The 22,702-nt window shown below is 40.4% G+C and overlaps 1 protein-coding gene across 1 annotated transcript; it reads right to left on the reverse strand.

Moving 5' to 3' along the window:
• Nucleotides 1-1,629: 1,629 nt before the first annotated feature.
• TMEM209 (transmembrane protein 209) lies at nt 1,630-22,702 on the reverse strand. The gene is made up of 15 exons (XM_075273917.1): nt 22,448-22,702; nt 19,302-19,443; nt 17,533-17,591; nt 15,168-15,299; nt 14,614-14,855; nt 12,433-12,637; nt 11,802-11,977; nt 10,461-10,532; nt 10,275-10,371; nt 8,680-8,805; nt 7,020-7,117; nt 5,508-5,622; nt 5,030-5,127; nt 3,551-3,624; nt 1,630-2,839 (listed from the first exon to the last, which is right to left on the reverse strand). Exons 1-15 carry the CDS (start codon nt 22,491-22,493, stop codon nt 2,782-2,784), a joined length of 1,740 nt encoding a protein of 579 aa, XP_075130018.1. The 5' UTR covers nt 22,494-22,702; the 3' UTR covers nt 1,630-2,781.

Here is a 22,702-nt window from a genome sequence, read left to right on the forward strand (position 1 = left end):
CTGCTAGCGGAGAAAAGAAAGGACGTGTCCTTTCTTCAGGCGGAAGCCGCGCTGTCTCAGTCGCGCGGCTTCCGCCCCCCGCAGCTCCCTCCTATGTCGGCTCATTCATTTGAGCCGACAGCAGAGGGTTAAGCCGCGACAGCGATGGTCGCGGCGGGCGGGTTTTGACAAGAGAGAGACGCGGCTCGCCGCGTCTCTCTCTGTGTCAAAACCCGCGCGGGCAGTTCACATGTGAACTAGCCCTAAGTGTTCTATTTCAGTTGAATAATTATGAAATTTAAAAAAAAAAAAAAAAAAAAAAAATTAAATTTTCCTATTATGATGTAATTTTAAACAAAATATTTTTCACTAGGAATACCCCGATATATTATGACATTTCTCTCAAGTATGGCAATACCCTATTATTAACCTGCTGTTTTGGCACACAGGAAGATTCAGAAGGAGCATTATTGGAGTGGTTTTCAGGTGCCATTCTTTATTTACAGAGCCCCAGAGGTACAAGAACAATGAAAAACCCCTAGAAGTGGCCCCATGTTGAAAGGAGAGTAAGAGGAGCCCTGCATGTTCTGTTTCTTAGGTTCAAATCCCTACAAATATCTAATGAAAACCTTTAAATCATGCCTCCCAACTTTCAAAGAACAGAAAGAGGAACGGCATGTGTGCCCACCAGAAACCCCCATGTGAACTTACCCTTATAGTTCGATAGCAACTGTGCTTCCTTTAAGAGGATACAGCAGCGCTCCAGTGCTGATCCTTAATTGAGCCAATGCAAAATATCAGCTCATAAGCATTTTCTAATGCTGAAATGTTGCAGCAGGTCAATAAAGTGCTGCTTGTATCTCAATTACTAAATTATCTAAGGACTGCAATTCTTAGTGATATGTGCACCCCAATTTGCATTGCTCATGATTCTGCGCTGCTGATTTGTTTCATTTTGAAAAGTTAAGAGATATTCCCATTATAGATGAACAAAGGTCTCACGTTGTGGAAAAGCTACTTTTTTTTTCTTGCAGATTTGGCTAAAAAAACGTAGCAAAAGCCACCAAAAGATTTAACAGAAGGCAGAAGTATAAGATCTTCCAATATATTCTCTTTCTTTTCGGGCCATTCTTGACTTTGGCTCAAACCCCCCCCAAAACCCAACACAAGTCCATTAGTTGACTTTACTGGAAGACAATTTCTCCGATAGTTGAATTTGGTGCTAGGTACTAGTCCTACCGAGTCTTTTAAACTGAATGGAAAATATAGAATTCAATCCATGTAAAATAAAATAAAAAATATGGAAGCCAACCCCATTATCAGTAAATTTTCCAAAATGTCACCAAGTAATACATTAAATAGGAGGACCTGGGTCAATCAGCACCTATGGTTCAGTTGCCATTTGACTGACCTGACTCTTATCCCTCCACATCTGTTCACTTTTCAAGGGCCAATGTGTAAAATTTTTTGATTAATGAAATTACATGAAGGGAGGGTTCCATACTTGGCACAAAAAAAGTCAAAGTCAAAACTTAAAGTTTTATTTCATAAACAATTCCATATAAAATATGTACAGCTGACTGAACAATACATGTATTATACAGCAATGAAAGGGTTTGAATCACACATCATATCTGAAAATAGCATATGTATATAGATTTATATGATTTGGAGGACTTTTGAATAGGAAGCAGTGTAAAAGCCTGTCAAGACTCCTAGGAGAATCAGTCAACCGTCCTGCTTAACCCACCTGCACAGAGTTGGATACCAATACAGGGAATGCCGTCGATCATGGTGGGAGTCAGGGTATTCAGGACTCCATTTCTCCTAGGAGTCCTGTAAGTATTTACTCCACTTCTACCTAGAAATCGTCTCTCAAATCCCAGAATCCTATATATCAGAGTTAAGCTGGTCTTCCTCTATCATATTCCATTTTCAGACAGGGTGGAATAAATCGCTTGCCAGGATCAATTTAAAGGGAGTCTTAGTACGAGTTATAAAACTAAACACAGTACTTTCAGGAACTTCACAAAATTACAAGGATGAGGTATTTTTTATGGTAATATGATGCTCCAACATGGAGAAAAATCAACCTTTTATAAATAAAAGGGCAATTGAATCTGAGGACAGCTGAAATACTCATTACTGAAGCATCAGGTCATAAGAAGAGCTACCATTAGAATCTGTGATCTGCCCTAGAGTATTGTGTATTTAGTTTACAACTGACGGCCCCCACTTAAATAAAGAAAATTATATATATATATATATATATATATATATATATATATATATATATATATATGTTATTTTATTTTTTTTCATTGCTCCTAAATGAACCACTGGAAATGTTGCAGCCAATCCAATTTAATATAAAAATACATTACACAATATTACTGAAGATAGGACTGAAAATCACATATGTATTCCAGTAGTGTCTGTACTTTACTATTCTTCAGAGTCAAAAGGGGATTTTAAACAATGATAATGGAGGTCAGGTGTAACAGATATCAAACATTAAAAATAAACTAGGTGCCATACAAACATGAATTATCCAACTAATATTACGCCTGTATAAGACAAAAAGGTCAAGGGTTTTTAAAAGAGGAATCACACTAAGTAATCATGAGTTCAAGAACATGTCCAATCCAGAATACATTATTTACATAGGCTGTCTGTTTACATAGTCCATGTGGGATGGGGGGGGGGGGGGCATGTGTAAACTCATTCAAACAAAAAAAACCTGACAATCCTTTTAAATAACAAGCAGAAAGTAGCATCCATATCAAAATATTATACATTTTTTCAAAGGTCACCAAAAATCCACAATATATTCACTCCAGATAAGCCAAGGTTGACTCTCCTAGAGAAGAAAATTAAAAAAACAAAAAAAAAACACTTACTACACAATGAAAGATCATAAATATGATTTCACAACAGGATAGAAAGTCTTTACTGCAAATTCTTCTCCATGTAGAATCAATGGAAATTTGTACAAGTTCTTATGGTTTCTGTTTGGGACTAAGTTTGTGTTTCATTGCGCTTGTAATTTCCCATACCATTTGGAGTCAGTCTTATTGTGTAGGTTCTATAAGAGGACCTGTCACCATTTAGAAAATGACACACACATATCTTTTAATTCTTGCTCTTCCCCAGAACAATCTGGTTGGACAGATTTTAAAAGGAAAGACACCAAAGATATGGCCCCTAAAGAGAATATGTAAACTAGCTCTGATTCTCCATGTGGGCGGAAACCTTTTATTTTTTCAGAGAAAAAACCCACTTGAAGTATCAGAGCTATAACCTTCCAGGGCCATATCTTTTGAATGGGTAGACAGATTTAAAAAAACAAAAAGCACCAAATTGATCTGCGGAACAGCAAGAATAAAATGATGTATGGCATTTAGTTGAGGAAAATTTGCGTTTTCAGAAAACGCATGCCATCAATTACACATGCAGAATTGCTTGAGTTTTCCCAACAAATTTACTAAGGGAAGAAATTCTGCAAAGAAAAAAAACATAAAACACAGGAAAATAAGTTATGTTTAAAAATCCATGAAGTGTTTATACTCACCCAAGCATTCCTGATTCTTTAGTCTTTATTATGTACAGAAACATAAGCAATGTATGAAACAAGTTGTTTCTCCCCTAACAAAAAAAAAAAAAATTATATGAAAAAATATACTAAAATAATTTTATGTTGACAAGGTAAAAACTGTACTAATGATAGAAAATATATTTCATACAAAGGGTTCCTACCCAACACTCTTTTGGAGCCATAAAAATAGCTAGAGGATGTTCAGCAGCCCCAGTCAATAAAATACAGAAGTACCTCAAGACAATACAGTGTTCTTATTTGTGATAGGATATTAATCACTACAGCCTAAAGAAACACACAGGATTTGGGGAGAACGATTTGAGAATGGATCTGGTATAACCAATATAGTTTCCTTAAAAAAGGCAACCATGACATTGATTTTAACGGTTTAACATAATCTGACACCCAGAACAGTAGATAAGACCTGCACCCCTCCCTAGGAACAATTACAAAAGGTTGTTCAGGGTATATCACCCAGATACAGTACTGGGCAAAAGTTTTAGGCACGCATGGAAAGTCTGCAACACAAGAATTCTTTCAAAAATAGAAGTGTTATAGTTTGTTTTGTCAATTATCCATTTAGTGTGACCACCCTTTGGGCTCGTTCACACTGCGGAAAATATTTCTGCCATGTGCTTTTTTGGCCGGCGGCTAGCCATGATGAGATGCCAATTGCCAATGCATTCCACTCCTGATTAGGCCCGAATGAATGGGCCTAAACAGGAATGGGTCTCAAGCTGCAGAATCCACGGCTGACTCAGCCGCAGAATCCACGGCAAGATAGGGCATGTGGCTTCTTTTTTCTGCTACTAGCGGGGGGAAAAAAAAAAAAAAACAACAAACGAGCGGCTCCTATCAAAGTGAATGGGAGCCATTTTTTGCAGGTGGATTACGTGTCAAAATCCGCCTGCAAAAAATTCAGTGTGAACATACCCTAAGTGTGCAAGTATACGTACAAGAACTGATGCTGTTTTGAAGGTAATTTTTGGAAGGAACTGGCAGGGAGGTCGTTCCAAATATCTTTGAGAACTAACCATAGATCTTATGTGGATGTAGGCTTGCACAAATCCTTCACGTAATCCCAGTTACATTCAATGTTGGAGTTCAGGGTTCTGTGGGGGCCATATCACTACCACGTCTACTCATCCAAAGGGCGGTCACACCAAATATTGATTTTACTTCTATTTCTCTTTTGTTCATACACTTTATTTTTGTCAGCACCACCTAAAATTTTTGCACAGTACTAGAAGTCTTCAAATCATGAGCACTGGCAAGCCATAAACCTTTATAAGCATTCCATAGTGCCATGCTTCATTTGTAAGGAAAAATAATGTACAAACATACTTTGATCAGAAAAAAAAAAACATATAGATGCAAGTGATTAAAATGTAGAGCTCTGTACAGCTGAAATGTGGAAGTTATACATGCCCACATATGCTTATGCAAAATTGATACCTTTGGCAAGTTGTATATGTGCTTTTGATAGACAAGTTCATAGTGAGGAGGATTTATGTTGCTCTGGTGGATGCAAAATACGTTTTCGTTTGTAGTATCTAAGTATAAAAGTATAAGACATAGTATAAGACAAGTATAAAAATCAGCACAAAAGTTAACATAACATTGGATATGCTCACATATACCAGACATACAATTTCACAGAAGATGATAAAAAAAAAAAAAAAAGTATTATCCAGTTATATTCTAAAATCTCCACAATGAATACCTACTCTGGTAAAGAGATGTTCAAAGTTCACATTTCTTGTAATATAAAGTTTTACTTAACACCTGCATGAGTTTTGATCGGGATATTGGACACTTATGGTCAATGAAATTACACATAGGACTAAGTTAGTACATTATGTTCCATTCTGACAAGAATCAGGTTATAAAACACATGCGGCTCAAAACCTATAGCCAGTTTACACTAACATACCAGGTTTATCAGGTGTCTGAACAAAGTGTTGAGAGGTGAAGGTTTTGCCATCAGGATACTTTGGATGAGGAGGCAGTCGAGAGTCAAGGTAAGTACAGAAGACATGCATGAGTATCTAAAAAATAAATAGATCAAAAGGCAGTTGTAGAACGTTTCATAATCAAAGGCCATATAGAGTACAAGTTACACTGGTCACAGTTATCTTGGATGGTGAATTAATTTTGTACATGAAATAGAAGGAAATGTGTGGATACCTTTGCAGTACAGCAAACTTTGCAATTAAAGTAATACAATAAACTCATGAGGTCTCACTCAGATTTCCATTACATGGTACACGTTAGGGCCACGAATATTGTCCTGAAGAAGGTCCAATGACCCAAAATAGCACCATCAGAGGGATGTATGCTACTGTAATATCAGGTTATTAGACCCACAGTCGGGACAGGATTCCAAGCTGTAATATGGAATATATAACATTATATAACAATACTAGACAGATAGTATTATATAAGATGTCTTTGCTGTCCCCACTCATCTTCATAGCTCATATATTTAAAAATAGCTATATGGAGAAAATAGCTTTGCTGGAAAAGTGGAGAAAACATTTCTTTAAAGGGATTCTACCACTAAATAGCTATTTTTTTCTGCTTTAGATGTCGGTATAGCCTTTAGAAAGGCTATTTGTCTCTTACCTTTAGATGTGATCTCATTCCTTAGAAATCCCGTTTTTACCGGTATGCTAATGAGTTCTCTCGCAGCAATGGGAGCTGCCCCAGCGCTCAAATGGCGATGGGGGCGTCCCCACTGCTGCCCGAGAACCCTCTCCAGCGACGCCTCCTTCTTCAACTGCATCCTGCCCTTCTCTCGTCGTCCTCCTTCTGAGTCATTTCCGATGCCTGAGCAGTCGGCTCTGCCAGCGAGACACTAGTAGAGCCGACTGCACATGCCGGCCAGCGGCCATATTTTCGAGAACTCATTACCATACCGGTAAAACTGGGATTTCTAAGGAATGGCGCGGCGGAGACCATGTCTAAAGGTAAGAGACGAATAGCCTTTCTAAAGGCTATTCCGACGTCTAAAGCAGGAAAAATAGCTATTTAGTGGTAGAATCCCTTTAATAAGCTAGATTTTAAAGTTTATTTCTACCCGTAAAATTTATTAAAGCAAAGTTTACAACTGGCCATATGATATCAAAGGAAAATGTCTCTGCTGAATGCCACAGGACCGACTGGCAGTATACAGGTAAAAGAGGAAATAAAAACATATTGACCAAAATCTACCATTAACATGTTGAGGACTGCCAACACCATTGTAGGTCAGTTTTCCTCCCGACCACTGTCTGGGTTAGTTCTGTGTGGGGTCTATAAAGTGCCATTATAATTTGTGGCGGAACTAAGGGCAGTGCCACCTACACAGTTTAATGCTCCTTAGTGTATTCTACACATTATAATGCTTCATAGTATCCTCTAGCAGGAACAGAACGAAAAAAAACAAAACAAAAAACCACCATACCGCAGAATCTGTAGGAAGGTCAGTGTCCCATTTCCGACCTTTAAAGTCTCCACCTCCATTCCACCGGAAAGAGCTCATGCATCCCCCATGGGACAGTTCTAGAAGAAAACAGAAAACCAAATACCTAAACTGAAACACAAGCACACAAAAAAGTGGGATGATAAAGTTTATTTAAAAAGAATTTTGAGTGTTACACACTTATGCTAAAGATTCCATTCTTTGGGTCTGCTTGGAGAACCGAAAAACATAAAACCCAATCCTCTTAAAAAGTGGTTTCCCACAGACTCTGTAGGCTATATAAGGTTAGCTGGGTTTCCGCCCAACAAATGCAGAGAGAAAAATCCTGCTTGCAGGACTTCCATCTACCTTTTTAAAGCAAATTTGCGGACATTATCTTCAAATATAGAGCGAGCGTTGGTGTGAATCCAGCATTATATATACAATAGAACACATCCTTAGGATTGGTCGTCAATATCAAATTGGTAAGGGTCTGACAATTGGTACACCTACTGATTATCTACTTGAAACAACCACTGGATATAACTAAAAACTGAGACAGAACCAGACCGCTTTGTTCTGTGTGGTGACTAAGTTGGGTTACCACAGCTTACGACCGATACACTGGTTTCCAGTTCTGTTCTCTGTTCGTTAGGTGACTGTGCTAGATGTTGGACTCACATTAATCTGATATGTTGCAGACCTATCCCAAAAGCACAGATCATCAATATTTATAATGTGGGAAAAACACCTTTAAGTCTATATCTAGATACCTACGATGCAAGGGGGGTGCTAATAAAGTGACAGAAATGACGATAACCAACCTCCCATGCACCTGAAAGAAAACAGAAGTTGCTAGGCATAGCAATTAGGAGGCATTACAATTTCAAGCAATATAATGGGCAAGACTTCCTGTTAGAGGTGGCAAATGGGACAAACTATTACTGAACACACACACACACACACACTGGATTTTCAGGATGTTCTGTGGTCTCAATTGGTTAAAATCTGCATGCTTTATTTAGATCTGTGGTAGTGTGCATGACTTATCTGGCACTGAAAGATGCCCCCACATACAGTGACTTAAAGAACATACTTGTCATGTATATGGGACAATAATACACATCAATTATTTTTCCCAATGCATTTCCTCTGTATGTGCTGTATTTTTATTGACTCTTGGATATAGACATGGGCTTGAGATTTGGCAATATGATTTCTACAGTAGAAGGGCTGAGCAATTGTGATGTAAATCAAAATCACAATTAACTGAACTATGTACCTTATTTTTCCAGACTCTATGCATGTAATCTCCTGTTTTTTACTGAGACTGAATAAAAATTTTGTTTTAAGTGAAGTTGGTTACAAGTTCAGGCAGTGTAAATTTAATTTTTGGAACAGTCTCTGTAACCCATGTGCTGCTGAAGAATATGCATAGTGATAAATTAGACTTCCTCCAACAAGTACATGGACAGATACTGATATCTAGCCAATACCCTAGCTGGCATGGAATTCAGTCACAGTTTATGCTGTATACAAACCTTTTACTCATACTTCAGAAACAATCATCAAGTTATGTATCAGATGAATAGCCATATGGAAAACAATCTTTTTTTTTGGGCAGAAAAAGAAACACACTTTTGTGCACTATATAAGTTGTTACCTTTAATACGCTCAAAGAGGTATTCCTGATTTGGAGTGGTGTCCAGGTACTGAACAATAACATTGAGTGAAGGGATTAGTGGTGCCTTTACAAGAGCGGCTTGCTTTAGACTGCTAATGCTGGACTCTAGAAATAAAAACAAATGTACCAATTACTGGGATGTCTAATAACTCAGGTACACTTTTCTACACCATTTAAAAGGATTGTCCAGGATAGTTTTTCAAAAGGCAAGGAAAGGTGAAAAAACAAAACACAAAGATGACATACCTCCCCTGTCCCCAGAGTCTCCCACCACAGTTCGGTCCTGCTGCTCCCAGGGTTTTGTTACACTGGAAGTCTACTTCACATGTGACCACTGAGGCCAACCAGCAGCCTCAGTGGCCTAAGGAAAGGCCACTTAAGCCACTGATTTCCCTCAGCAGTTATGCGAGATGAGGACTTCTGCCTAAAGCAGCACTGGGGTACCACTAGACTGGACAATGGCGAGGGACATCGAAACACCAGGGACAAACGTTGCTTTGTTTTTTTGTTTCGTTCTTTCCCACTTCTCCACCCACCTTGCTGAAAATTGTACATTCAGGGCAACCCATTAAATATTCTGTACACAAAAATCATTAGGAAACACAGAAGCCAATTATCTAGGAAAAGTTCTAGATTTACATTCAACATTATTTATGAATAAAGAGTGTATTTTTTTTCTCTCCTTTCTTATGATTGTAAGGAATACTTCACAAGAAGATGAGGAATACTTCGAGGGGTTTTATCAGCTGTCCTCTTTCCTATTCCCCCCCCCCCCACACACACTTCCTGGCTTTTAGGTTAGGCCAGCATCTTGCTCCATTATTGTTATAAACTACACGGTTACCTCTGGAATAACATGATCAAGGAACTGTTCTAGTACTTATCAAGGCTCAACAACTGAGAGTAGTTTGCAGAAATTAAAAAAAAAAAAAAAAAAAAAAAGAAAATAGATGGCCAGGAACAGGGATTAAATTATCAGTCCTAAAAAAAGAGGTGTTCAAAAACCTAGGCAATCTTGCGGTATAAAGGAGGATCTGCCCCATCTCTTGACTTTTCTGTTTCAGTAACTTTTTGTAATCTCTATAATAAAACAAAGATTGAGCATAATTGTAGCCAATTGGTTGTCACTAATTTATTAGATGATAATGGGGTGAACACAGGTGCACAACTTGTTACCAGGCAGATGTCAGATTACTATGCTGCAACAAACTGTGCACCTGTGTGCTCATCACATGACCATGGCCTGATTTTCATCCACTGGCAGCAAGCAGAATGAATGACAGCAAGCAGACATCTAGAAAATCGTTAGGAATTGACAATACACAAACAATAACATTTGTCGCAATGTTGGTCAGAAAAGGTGTCATCCAGGATAACTTTTTGTCTGGAGGATGGGGTAGGTGAAACAAAAGAAAAAACAAAACACAACCCGATACTCGCCTGACCCCAGTGTCTTTGGACTGGACCATGGTGAGAGACACCCGAGGACAGGAGAGTTCTGTTTTTTTGGGGGGGTTTTTTATTTAAAAAAAAAAAAAAAAAGTTATCCTTGACAACCCATTTAAGTGACTTACCCCCTATTTGCAGCTCAGGACATCCAAGCCTTCTCATCTGCATGTTAACAGTTTCCATCTCTTGAACCAACGGTACCAAAATGGTTTCATTAATCCACTAGAAGAGAAGAAAGGTATTGGTACATTAGCAGTTAATATTTGTGGCTAAGACTGCAAACACCAAATCTTTTTAGAAGTAGGACATACGTTCCGTAGTTTTTCTGTCCATGAATCCATGTGGTCCAAAAGTTGACGGTTCATTGTAACTCTAGCCCAGATCTAAAAAGGAGAGTTAAGCATTCTTTTTAACATTGACTTATGTCTCAGAAATATCCAGCATCAGTAAGAAGAGCAAAGCAGTTTTAAAAAAAAAAACAAAAAAAAAAAAACACCTTTCCCTCTTGAGGGCCTGGTCACTCATTTTACATGGCTAGTAGAGATGAGCGAGTACTGTTCGTATCAGCCGATCTGAACAGCACGCTCGCATAGAAATGAATGGACGTAGCCGGCACGCGGGGGGTTAAGCGGCCGGCCACAAGCAAAGTGGTATGGTTTATTTTCATTGCAGAGTTGCGGTAGAAAAGCTGAACACATTCTGCTAAATTCCTCTGCTAGCAGCGCTTCATTCAAGATCAGAGTAGAAGAATACAACCTTAACATGAGAGAGCATACCACATACAATATGTAGATAACTGTGGTGTTGTTTCTAGAGAAAGAAGACATGATTCTCTAAGACTGGAAAACGCCTTTAAAGGGGTTGTCCCATAGTAAGGATCCTATCTATACTGCTAGTTTATGTGGATTTAAGACTTTTTCTAAATACATTGCTTCAACAAAACTGCTTTGTTTGGCCGCTATGATAATTTATCCACTTCATTGTGTACATGCGGGGGGAAGGGGGGGGGAGGCTGGGGCTGAATGCTGGAAGCAGCTATGAGCTGTGTATGTCTCAAGGGAGCTCCTGAAATAGGGGAGGGGGGAAGTGAGAGCTCCAAAATTTTTCAACTTTTTGTCTCCTGCTCTTCCTCTTATCAGCCGGTTTAATTGAATTTGGCTGATAAGGGCTGAGATAGGGAGCACAGTACCTCTGTATGTATTACAAACCGACTCAAATCCAGCTCTGCTACATCAGCTTCATACTGTGGTAATGCATTTACAACCAGTCCCTCATTACTGACTGCAAACATAGCAGATAGCAGAGCAAGTGAAACCCCGCCCACCAATGTGCCGAGAAAGCCAGGAAGTGAAGAGAGCATACAGCCTGCAGGTTGGTGAACAAGGGTTATGGGAATACCCCTTTAAGTGTCAAGAAAATGATATACAAATGTCTGTGCTTAGGTATGTAGGTAAAGTGTGCCAAGAAGAGAGATCACTGCATTTATCTGATCAACAGAAATATTTGATGTATTGCAATGAACAGAGGATCACTTTCTCTATCCCTAATTATATAGCTCATTATCTTACACACAAGAAATCATTACCTAGATTTTAGTTAAGTGAATATTTTCAAGAAACAATACACAAAAGCAGAAGGCCTTAATACTGTACCTCTTCTGCTGCCTGCTTAGAGCCAAGGTCGGCCTCATCCTTATGTGCAGAAGGAGCCTGAGACCTGCATGCCAGCTGGTACTGGTATTTTCTGAGTGTGTGAGCGTAGTCTCCCATGGAGCGGCTATAATTCCAGAAGGTTGGGCTGTTTGATGTCGAGCTTGATTCTGGACTTCCTATATTACCATGTACATAGAGTAGTGTAGCAAGATCAGTAGAAATTCCAGTAGAACATCAAACAGTAAATTAATATGACAAAAGACAAAATAGTAAATTGTCTTGAAATCACTTTAATGCTGGCATGAACACGAGTTTCCCCTCAAATCCACAGTAGTAAAAACCACCCATAGTGTAAACGACTCCCCATGGGTCTCCCATACCTTTCAACCTTTGTACGTCAATGGTTAAAAGCTAAAGATGAAACCTTCAACAATCAAAGGTTGCTGCAGGTTTAAAACAGACAGAATAGGTCACTTTGCACTGCGGGATTTTGTCTCAGCAAGTCAATGAGATATGAGGAAAATCTCATTCACTATGCGCTACTGTACATCATAGTGGGTGGGTCTGCAGCTAACCTCCGGCCAGTAAGTCTCAGGTTTCACCAGCCTAAAATTTCTTAAAAATCATATACCTAGCTGGGAACGCTGCTGCTTTTCTTCTTCACTACGGATAAAAGTATCCAGTGACTTGAGGTCATTCAAGAAGTCATCCTTGCCAGCAGGGGAACTATAAGCAAATGGTGATGAGCGATACCGAGATCGTAAGCCACTGTTTTCCAACGGACCAAGACTACTGGGATAGGATGACGATCCTGGCGTGGGACTAAAGTTTTGTACCTGAAAACAGAAGACACGTTTTTATTTCTCCCATAATCAAGAAAGGAGGTAACAAAAGAGACCTCCAAAAACATTTTATCAGTTAAAGAGCAAGACAATCGGTTGTTGGGAAAAAAAAAAAAAAAAAAAAATTTTTTAAAGGGATCCTATCGTTCACACACTATTTTTTCTAGGTATCACGTCAGAATGGCCTTTAGAAAGGCTATTTGTCTCCTACCTTTCCTTTTCTTTTCCGTGCCGCCGTTCGCCTACAATCCCGTTTTTTTCTCGGTATGTAAATGAGCTCTCTCGGAGCACTGGGGCGGGCCCCAGCGCTCAAACAGCACTGGAAGCGTCCCCAATGCTGGCAAAAAGCTCTCTGGCGCCGCCTCCATCTTCATCTGCAACGACGTCTTCACTGCGTCTTCTTACTTCTAGGCCTCGGGCAAGCAGACTGCGCATGCCCGCCGGCCACGAGAAAATGGCCGCTTACAATACTGTGGAAGCGATCATTTTTCTTGTGCCCGAGGCCTAGAAGTAAGAAGAAGCCGCCAGAAGAAGACGCAATGAAGACCTCGTTGCAGATGAAGATGGAGGCGGTGCTGGAGAGCTCTCTGGCAGCGTTGGGGACGCCCCCAGTGCTGTTTGAGCGCTGGGACCCGCCCCCAGTGCGGAGAGAGAGCTCATTTACATAACGAGAAAAAGCGGAATTGTAGGCGAACGGCGGCACAGAGAAGAAAAGGAAAGGTAGGAGACGAATAGCCTTTCTAAAGGCTATTCCAACATGGTACCTAGAAAAAAATAGTGTATGAATGATAAGATCCCTTTAAGTTTTTGCCTCCCTACATTCAATCATCTAATGCAGGGCAGTAAGTATCCAGCAAAGGAAGTTTTCTTCCATTTGTCAGTACTTGTGAGCTTAAATGGGCTAGATCTGATTTCCCTCCAAAGCCTCCTGCACATGGTCTGGAAAATGCAATACTTTATCCATGAATAAGACTGGGTTTCCACATAAATTTTTTCTTTCAAAACCAAAAACTAGGAGTGCGTTCAATAAAATAGCAGTAGCTGCACCATATACCTTCTCTCTTTATGATCCACACCTGGTTTTGGAATAAGAACAAGCAAAAAAAAACCAAAAACCTAAAGCAAACCTGAATGTCGGAATTTTGGTATTCAATTAAAGCCATTCTTCAAAGAAACGAAGGGTGGCTATAAGTGAACATAGCAATGATACAAGGAGTACACAAAGCATTATTATACCCTTCCTGACAGTGACATTTTTTATATTTTTGATATTCGTTTTTGACCATATAATTTTTTAATTTATTCGGTTCACAGAGCCACATGAGGGCTTATGGTTTGAGGGACAAATTGTTCTTCATAATGGTGCCATTATTATGCTGTACTATTTGCCGGGAAGCTGGATAAAAATTCAGAATGAGGTAGAATTGGAGAAAAAGTGTATTTGTACGAGTTTCTTAGGGGCTTTGTTTTTATGGTGTTCCCTCTACAACTATGACGACATGTCACCTGTATTCTGTTTCGGTACAATTTTATATTTTACATTATATTATATTTACATTTTACCCCCCTTAAAAAAAATCTAAAGCTTTGAAAAAATAATTTCCTAAAGTCGTCATGTTCTGACACCCTTGACTTTTTTTTATATTTCCATGTAAGGAGATGTGCATAAGGTGTCTTTTTTGTGGTGCCTGGTGTACATTTTAGTTATACCATTTTGGTGACTGTATTGCTTTTACAGCAGATGTTGGGAAGGGGTAAAAAATTTTAAAAAAAATTAAAAATAAGCCAAACAGTTTAGGCTATGTTGACATCTGTTGAGGATGAAAATGATAAAGGATTTTTCTACAGGTTTATAACAAAATGTGCTGTACTAACATACTCTAACACTGCTGACTAATTATTACTCTAAATGTTTCCAGATTAAATGAAGAAAAGTTGGTAGTGGAGGATTTTAACATAATTGATATTACCTTGGTGTAGTTGTTGTTTGGAGAGTAAGGGACAGTTGTAGTAAAAGAACTACCACTGCTTGGTAACAGAGCCTGGATCTGGGGGCTATACCCACTGATGAAACTAGAAGAGAACTTGGGACTGGTGCTGGGTGAACGTGATGGACTGTAGCTCAGTACACTTTGTCCTAGCATGCTTGGAGAAGGTGTGGATGCTGGAACTACACTTTTCACAAGATCCTTTGGTGGAGAACATTGAACATCTGTAAATAAAACATTAGAAATTAAGAAATAAAAGAGAAATTATATACATGCATTTATCAGATTAATTGTATTTAATATTTCAAAAATGTAAGACTAGAAAAAAAAAAAACACACAAGATTTATCACACTGGCAGAGGCTGTATGGTATATTAGGTACCTCTTTAGTCGGTCTAGTTTAACCATATATAATTAGTTGACTTACTTTGCATCAAAACTTTCTGAGCTAAAACGATAAAAAGTCTTATTTTATGTCTACATGAAAGTGTAAAAACAAAAACAAGAAACACCACACACACAAAACACATATTTACATGAGTTTTGAACGCCAAGAAGTTTCTGCTGGGAGGGACTCAGTGTAAGATTTGGTGATGTCATAGTATATTTGAAATACCTCCAAAAATCAACCAAGGCATTCAGACTGAACAGCAAAGCAAATGCCAGTTCTGTTAAGAAATAAATACAAAAAGATTAGAGATAGAGATCACTTTTCCAGCTTATGCACACAATGCTGTATGGTTATTGCAAATGATCCAAAATTACAAAATGTATATGACTAAACCACCATAAAGACGTGCAGACAGAGTAATTCTTGCTAAAAAAACAGCATTTAATACATTTTATGCTCTATGCATTCTTCTGCGAGTCTAAATCAGCCATCTTTACAAATTCTAAACTTAAAGTTCTTACCTACACATATATCATAGCAAACTATAATAAAAGCAGGTCAGAAGAGGTTTAGGTGAACAGAAAAAAAGTATACCAGAAAAGAGCATAACAATAGGCATGTTGTCTGAACATTACTTAAAGGGGTTTTCCGGGCAAAAAAAGGTTTATTAAAAAAAAAAAAAGTCTGTTAGTGCTACTAATAAGTTAATAAATGTACCCATATACCTATATCTGTGTTTTGAGTGATTTCTGTGGGCTGCTGGTATCTCTGCTTTTGTTTACATGCTCTGCTTCCTGCTATCTAACTTCCTCACTAAACCTCTCACTTTTCTCACGCCTCCTTCCTCTCTCCCCTCCCTGTCTCACTAACTATCTCACCCTGCCCTACCTACTCACCCCAACACCCGACCCATAGTATACACTTACCCCTCCATGATTCTTCCGGTGAGACGGCCCCTCCACCTGTAACCCTCTTTAGCCGAGACAACTCTACTGCGCATGCGTGGAAGCGCAGTAGCGGTGAATTACAGGTGGCGGAGTGTACAGTGTAAAAAAGCACGCCCCACACAAACCGCAGGAGGAGGAGCCATCTCGCCAGAAGAAGCCATGGATGGGCAAGTATGCGTGGAGTGAATGGGGGGTTCGTGACTGTTTCCAGAAATGGGGAAACAGATAGTCACTGGATAATTAGAAAATGTCCCTGGGGTGGTCACATGACCTCCTCAGGGATATGAGTAACTATTACAGATGAGCGAGTACTATTCAAAACGGCTGTTTTGAATAGCACGCACCCATAGGAATGAATGGAAGCGGCCGGCACGCAGGCTTTGCCGGCGGCCGGCCGTTTAACCTCCTGCGTGCCAGCTATGTCCATTCATTCCTATGGGTGCGTGCTATTCGAAACAGCCGTTTCAAATAGTACTCGCTCATCTCTAGTAACTATACATTTTTGATAATCAATGTTATTTAGAAAGTAGAAGGGGGGAGGGTGTTTAGAGTAGTGTAGGGATTATCACAGATAACCCCTGTAACCTAACAAAACAAACATTAAATTAAAAAATTACAAAGGACCTTTCATGTCCTCATAGATGTCTGATATATAAAATACCTTTATATGTGCCCCGCTCCTGGAGATTTCAGTACCGTTAATTTCTCCAATATCTCCCCACTGTCAGCAGGGCAAGGCCATAAAGGTCAGTGTCATCAGCTGGCACATATTGGAAAAGCCGACAGTACACAGAGTTCACTGCATTGTTGGCTTTCTAGCTTAATACTGCACATCAATGAGGAAATGAACTGCCCTCTTTATAAACATAAGAGGATAGTGCATAGTAATAACATCACTACAAATGGTATACAGCACATTTTAACACACACACATTATATATATATATATATATATATATATATATATATAATGAGAAAAATGATTGTATTATTACTGAATCAACTCTAAAAGCAGGGCATATACATTGATTCTTGTTAATAGGCAACAATATTAAGTACTTAAGGCTTAGGTCCCACGTTGCGAAAAAAGCAGGGTTTTTTTTTTTTTTTTTGCAGATTTTGATGTGGTTTTTGAGCCAAACCAAGGAGTAAGAAATACAAAGGAGACACTTATAATTTTATATAATTTTATCATTTGCTCAATCCACACCTGGCTTTGGAGAGGAGAAAAAAAAAAAAAAGGAAAAATTTGCTTTTCAAATTGAGTTTTCATACTGATGACCAACGGTCATTGGTATATGAGCTGTCAGGGTCTGACATGCAGATCACACACAAATCAGCTGCTGGAGAAGTCTGTGGGTGCCAGAAACTGCTACTGGACGGGAAGTGGCATAGTAATGAGAGGCGCAGCAGCCCCCTCCACTGCACAGCAGCTTTTCTAGTGCTGCGTCCATTCATAAGTATGAAAACTCACTTTGGGACCAAGAAACCCCTTTTAAATTAAAATAGTACAGAGGGACTAGGAAGAAATAAGAATTACAAACAAGTATTTGGACAACTTACCAATGTACCATAAGGGCCAGCATGAAATCTTATAGTATGTACTAATTAGTTTCCCTGTCCTAAAAGAGGAAGAAATAAACAGTCAAATTAAACTAGAATTTCTAATTATCGTGTGACTAAAATAAGCATTAATGAATTACATAGTGCTATAGTCCAACAAAGACAAGAGCAGCACCATGTACAGAACCCTTCCCAGGAAGGGTGCAAAGTCAAATGGACCCAGCCTAGGGTCCCTCAATAGCCAAGTGGATAACGAACAGGCAGCACTCTAAATTGATGAATAAAAAGTGATGTGTGGATTTATTCCAACTGCAACTTTTCAGTGCTCAAGCTTGAGAAAGGTTCTGTTTATGTAGAACCGAAATGCTATAGTTGGAATAAATTCCCACCCAACTTTTTATTCATCAGTTTGGAGTGCTGCCTGTTCCTTATCTACTTACATAGTACTATATTATCTACAGGAAAGGTGACTGGGGGAGAATTCATTGAATGATTTGTGTCAATAAAATGTACCATGGGAGTTGCACCAAATGATAAATTACATCAGCTTTCAAAAGACCACCCTTTAAAACTGCGCCAAGCTTATCAAGAATCCACAACTAATAAATTTGTCCCAATTTGCATAATTTTTAGACTTGACTAGTCAAGTAATTTTTAGACACATTTAATGTGCTGAATCACTGGACACATCACTACTGGCATTCATGTTGAACACAAGAATAGCATCCTGTATACCCTGTTTTTCCACACTTCACAATGACAGGGGAACAAGCGTTTCAATGGAGCTGCAGTTGAGTATATGCTCTGTCACAGAAGGAGAAAGGAGAAAAGAGGAGAGAGAGAAAAATTGTACTTTGCTATCAGTTCCACTTTCTTTGAATGTAACACATGCTTAGCCTCCATTCCATTCACACTGCTCCTCAATGTGCTTGTATAGTGAACAAGAAAAAGGGACCCAGGACCTCCATTCTCATGATCAGTGGGGTTCCAGTGGTGGTACCCCTAGCAATTAGGTTATGACCTCTCCTGTGGAAAAGTATATCAGTGGCTAGTATAGAGATCTTTCTAATGACCTCTTCACATCTGGATCTGTAATCAACACAAGGAGATGCTCTCTATGTCTACAAGGCAACAACATCATAGATAAGAATTATTTTTTTTGTAAGAGAACTTAGACTACAGAACTCAATGTAAAATGACAAACTATTCCAACAAGTTAATAAAGGGCTCGTGTTTCTTGAAAATATAATGCCATAAGTTATGGATACTAGATCTCATGATGGACTGTTGATTATCTTAAGGCTGAGTGCATATGGGTTTTTTTGGTCCGGAAACTGAGGCAGAGGACGCCTCAGTTTCCGGACCTAAAAACAGTAGCCATGACTGGATGCCGATGTTGTGCACCTGCATCCAGTCGTGCACTCCACTCCAGATTAGGCCCAATGAATGGGCCTAGTCGGGGGGAGGGAGTGTCTTCAGTGGGATTTGTGAGGCGAATCGGCCTGAAGAATGAGCTTATCCGTTCTTTTTTACAGGAGCCGGAACAAACGGCTCCTAGAAAAAAAACGACCTGACCGGCTCCCATTGATTTAAATGGGAGCCGTCTTTTCGGTCAGGATTTTGAGGCGAATACGGCCTCAAACTCCTGACTAAAATACCCCGACAGGTCTATGTCTTTTTTTTGCAACCTTATCACCTATGTAATCCAGCTCTCACACTTACATAACATACTTTATTGGAATAGTTACAGCCTTTCTAGTTTTACTCACATTTCTGTATAAATCATTCCAGCCAGAGACAAATTTAAAACCCCCCAGGCCAGGACAACATTTCGGGCATGCGCCTCTCTTCTCATCTTGATGGCTGCATCAATGAACGATGTAGATGGACTTCGCTGGTCAGACTTCTCTCCTAATAAGATCAAAGCAATACAGTTCTACCCATATTACATCTCTACCCAAACACAGCAGAAAATAGCTTATAGCCATTTAATTTTTCAAGTGCCCACATACATTAGATTAATGCTGGCCAAACAAAGCGCACCTCTGTTATAGAAACTTTTCATAAATGAATAGTACAGGTGAATTGGAAGCTTTATAATATACCTTAAAGGGGTTGTCCCATCACAAGGATCCTATCTATACTGCTTGTTAATGTGAATGTAAGACTTTTCCTAAATACATTGCTTCAGCAAAACTGCTTTGTTTGGCCACTATCTTACTTTATTCATTTTTTTGTGGCCACAGCCCTGACCTAGCTGCTCCTGAGTCAAGTGATGTGTCTGCCTGCTCTCAGGGGGAGGGAGGAGGAGCTAAGTGCACAGGAGCGAGCCTGGTGGGAGGGGGTAGTTTACTCTTTGGGGGAAAGGGCCGCCAATACAGGGTTAGACGCCGGCACAAGTGAAGTCAGCAACATCTCTATGCTTCTGCCCTGCATGAAGCAAGTAGCGGCAGAAGCGATGTTGCTATTCCGGGGCGGGGGGCGGAGGAGTGGAATAACAGCATCGCTTCTGCTACTGTTGGCTTCATGCAGGGCAGAAGCATAGGGATGTTGCTGGCTTCACCTGTGCCGGCGTCTAACTGTCCCCGACATCCGCTGTAATAGAGAGGCAGATGCTGGGGACTGTTAGACGCCGGCACAGGCACATCGCTATGCTTCTGCCCTGCATGAAGCCAGCAGCGGCAGAAGCGATGCTGTTATTCCGCTCCGGGGTCACATATGCAAAGCCAAGCGGCGAGATGCCGCTGGCCCTGCGTGCACGCTCATACACCAGTCTAGCCTTCACAATGCAGACCCGGCACCCTGTCGGGTCTGTATTTGCATTGTGAAGGCTAGACTGGTCTATGAGCGCGCACGCAGGGCCGGCGGCATCTCGCCGCTTGGCTTTGCATATGTGACCCCGCCCACCAATGACGAGACAAAGCCGGAAGACAGAAGAATTCACAGAAACGAAGACTGGTGAGTATGCGACGTGGGACTACCCCTTTAATAAAGAAAAATGTTTCCTTTTGCTGGAAAAGACCCACAAAGAACTGTCCTTGTACACTGTGTAACTGCTAAATCTTTCATGATGTTGCTCTACCACTGCTCATATTATGGAAATAAATCAGTTGACTATCAGCAGCCTCTACCTCCTCTCATCTCCATATACTTATGAACGTGAGACTGTGTATGGCTACTATTAGTAATCAGTCTGAATGAAGCGGAGGAGGAGAAAGCAGCCTGATAAGTGGAGAAGGCATCATATGAATTAAAGATGATCTTTCACCACCTCCAACAACTCCAGTTCTTAGCATCTATTAATAGGTGCTGGTCCACTGATCCTGGCACACTTGGAATTTACTCTCTAGCCACCACAGTTTCCAAGCGAACAATGCTGTTCTTTTCGGGGCCTTATATGCTAATTAGTCTCTGCACTGTCAGGAGGGCGATGTCAAGGCAGGAGTACACAAGTCACATAGAATGTGACTCTGAGCTCTGACACTGTAGTAAAAATAAGCTTTATACTCACCTATTGCTTGTACTCCCCATGAAGACACAGTTCTTCGATTAAGACAGAGGAATACAACGTCAGTACACTTGCCCTGAAACTCCAGAACTTGTGCAGTGAAGCTGAGGTGTACATCTCCAGCTTTACTTAAGAACAGTGCAGGCACGAGGAGCACCAAATAGAAGTCCAAGGAGTCTCATTTCTAGGCAAGTATAGAAGTTTTTTTTATTTTTAATGCGGCCATGGATTACATTATAACAGAGTGAATTGGGACACTAAAGCACAGGTTTATACAAATCAGTGGATGGTTTAGTGACAAATCAACCTGGCAGGTCCCTTTAAATAGCACATCAGGCACCAAAACTAACTGTGCTTGTTACTCAGGAAACAGAGAAAAAAATTCCAACTGTACTGGAATTAGAGGAGCAATAACTATTGACTACACTAACAGGTGCTAAGAAGTGAAGGTGGTAAGAGGTCCTCTAAAGGAGAGGGATTACTTTCTGCACTGGTTAAGCTTTATTACTAATGTACCGGTATACGCCAGTGCTGTTTATTACTTTTGCAAAGAGCAGCAAGGAAGACTGAAATTTTGGTTCTCTCTCCACTCTGGCTCTGTGATGTCACCAACTCATAGGCGACTTGGGCTGCAGTTCAATTTAGAATGTGATCAAACGTTGGAATTGTATTATAGGAGACAGAGGAACAAGAGTTATGGTTTCTTTTGCTGCCCTCTGCAAAAATAATGAATAGGGTTGTGAGGGACGGGGATCTGTATTGGTAAAAAAGCTTAACCAGTGCAGGGAATGTAAGGTAAGGGTGGGTTCACACCAGTGTCCGATCTCCGTTTTGCAGGTTTCTGTTGGCAGAAGACGGAAACCCAGCATTCAGTGTCCGCTGGTGAGCGTCTTGTGCTCTCTGCGGCGAAACCGGGGTTTGTTTGTTTTTTAAAACTGGACACAAAACGGTTTTGCCATGGAGAGCAGAAGATGCTCACGGGCGGGACACTTTGCAAATGAACGGGTGTGAAAACTGCCTGCCGCTTTCCACCTCATGTCCAGTTTCTCGGGCAGGAAACGGACATCGGGCGCTGGTGTGAACCCACCCTAAGCTTTTCTATCAGATGAGTGGATTGATCATTGCACATATACATTTACCATCTTCTGCTGGAGTAGTCAACCATCTGTATGGCCAGTGACCCCTCACTCCAGTCATTCAATGCAGATGAGCAGGAGGCTGAGGATGCCGGGTCTAGAGATCAGTGGGGGTCACCTATGAGCAGATAAGACGTTTGTGCGACAACCCCTATAACCTTTATTCCTTCTCTTATATCATCCCCAATAGGAGGGTGACCCTTGCTGTGTTATCCAGTGCCTACCCCCGAGCACCCCCTATACACACAGCCTGTCACAGACGAACAAGTACCTAGCATGTTATCGAGGTAGGAGCCGCTCTTGTTACTGTCAGCCATCACGAAGGGGTTAAGCCCCACACACGCGCTGTAGCACGTTGGTCAGGATTTACGAAACGAGACCGTCAAAAGAAGGTTTCTTCACACAGTAAAGTGGCGGACAACTCCGGTCACCATTCTGGTCTTCCTCCACGCCTCGGTACTGGCCTCGTAACGTCACCTGAAGTATGTAAGAGAACTTCCCGCCTACCGTCAGCGGCCGGCATGGA

Source organism: Leptodactylus fuscus, chromosome 5 (assembly GCF_031893055.1).
Source record: "Leptodactylus fuscus isolate aLepFus1 chromosome 5, aLepFus1.hap2, whole genome shotgun sequence".
Classification (NCBI taxonomy): Eukaryota; Metazoa; Chordata; class Amphibia; order Anura; family Leptodactylidae; genus Leptodactylus; species Leptodactylus fuscus.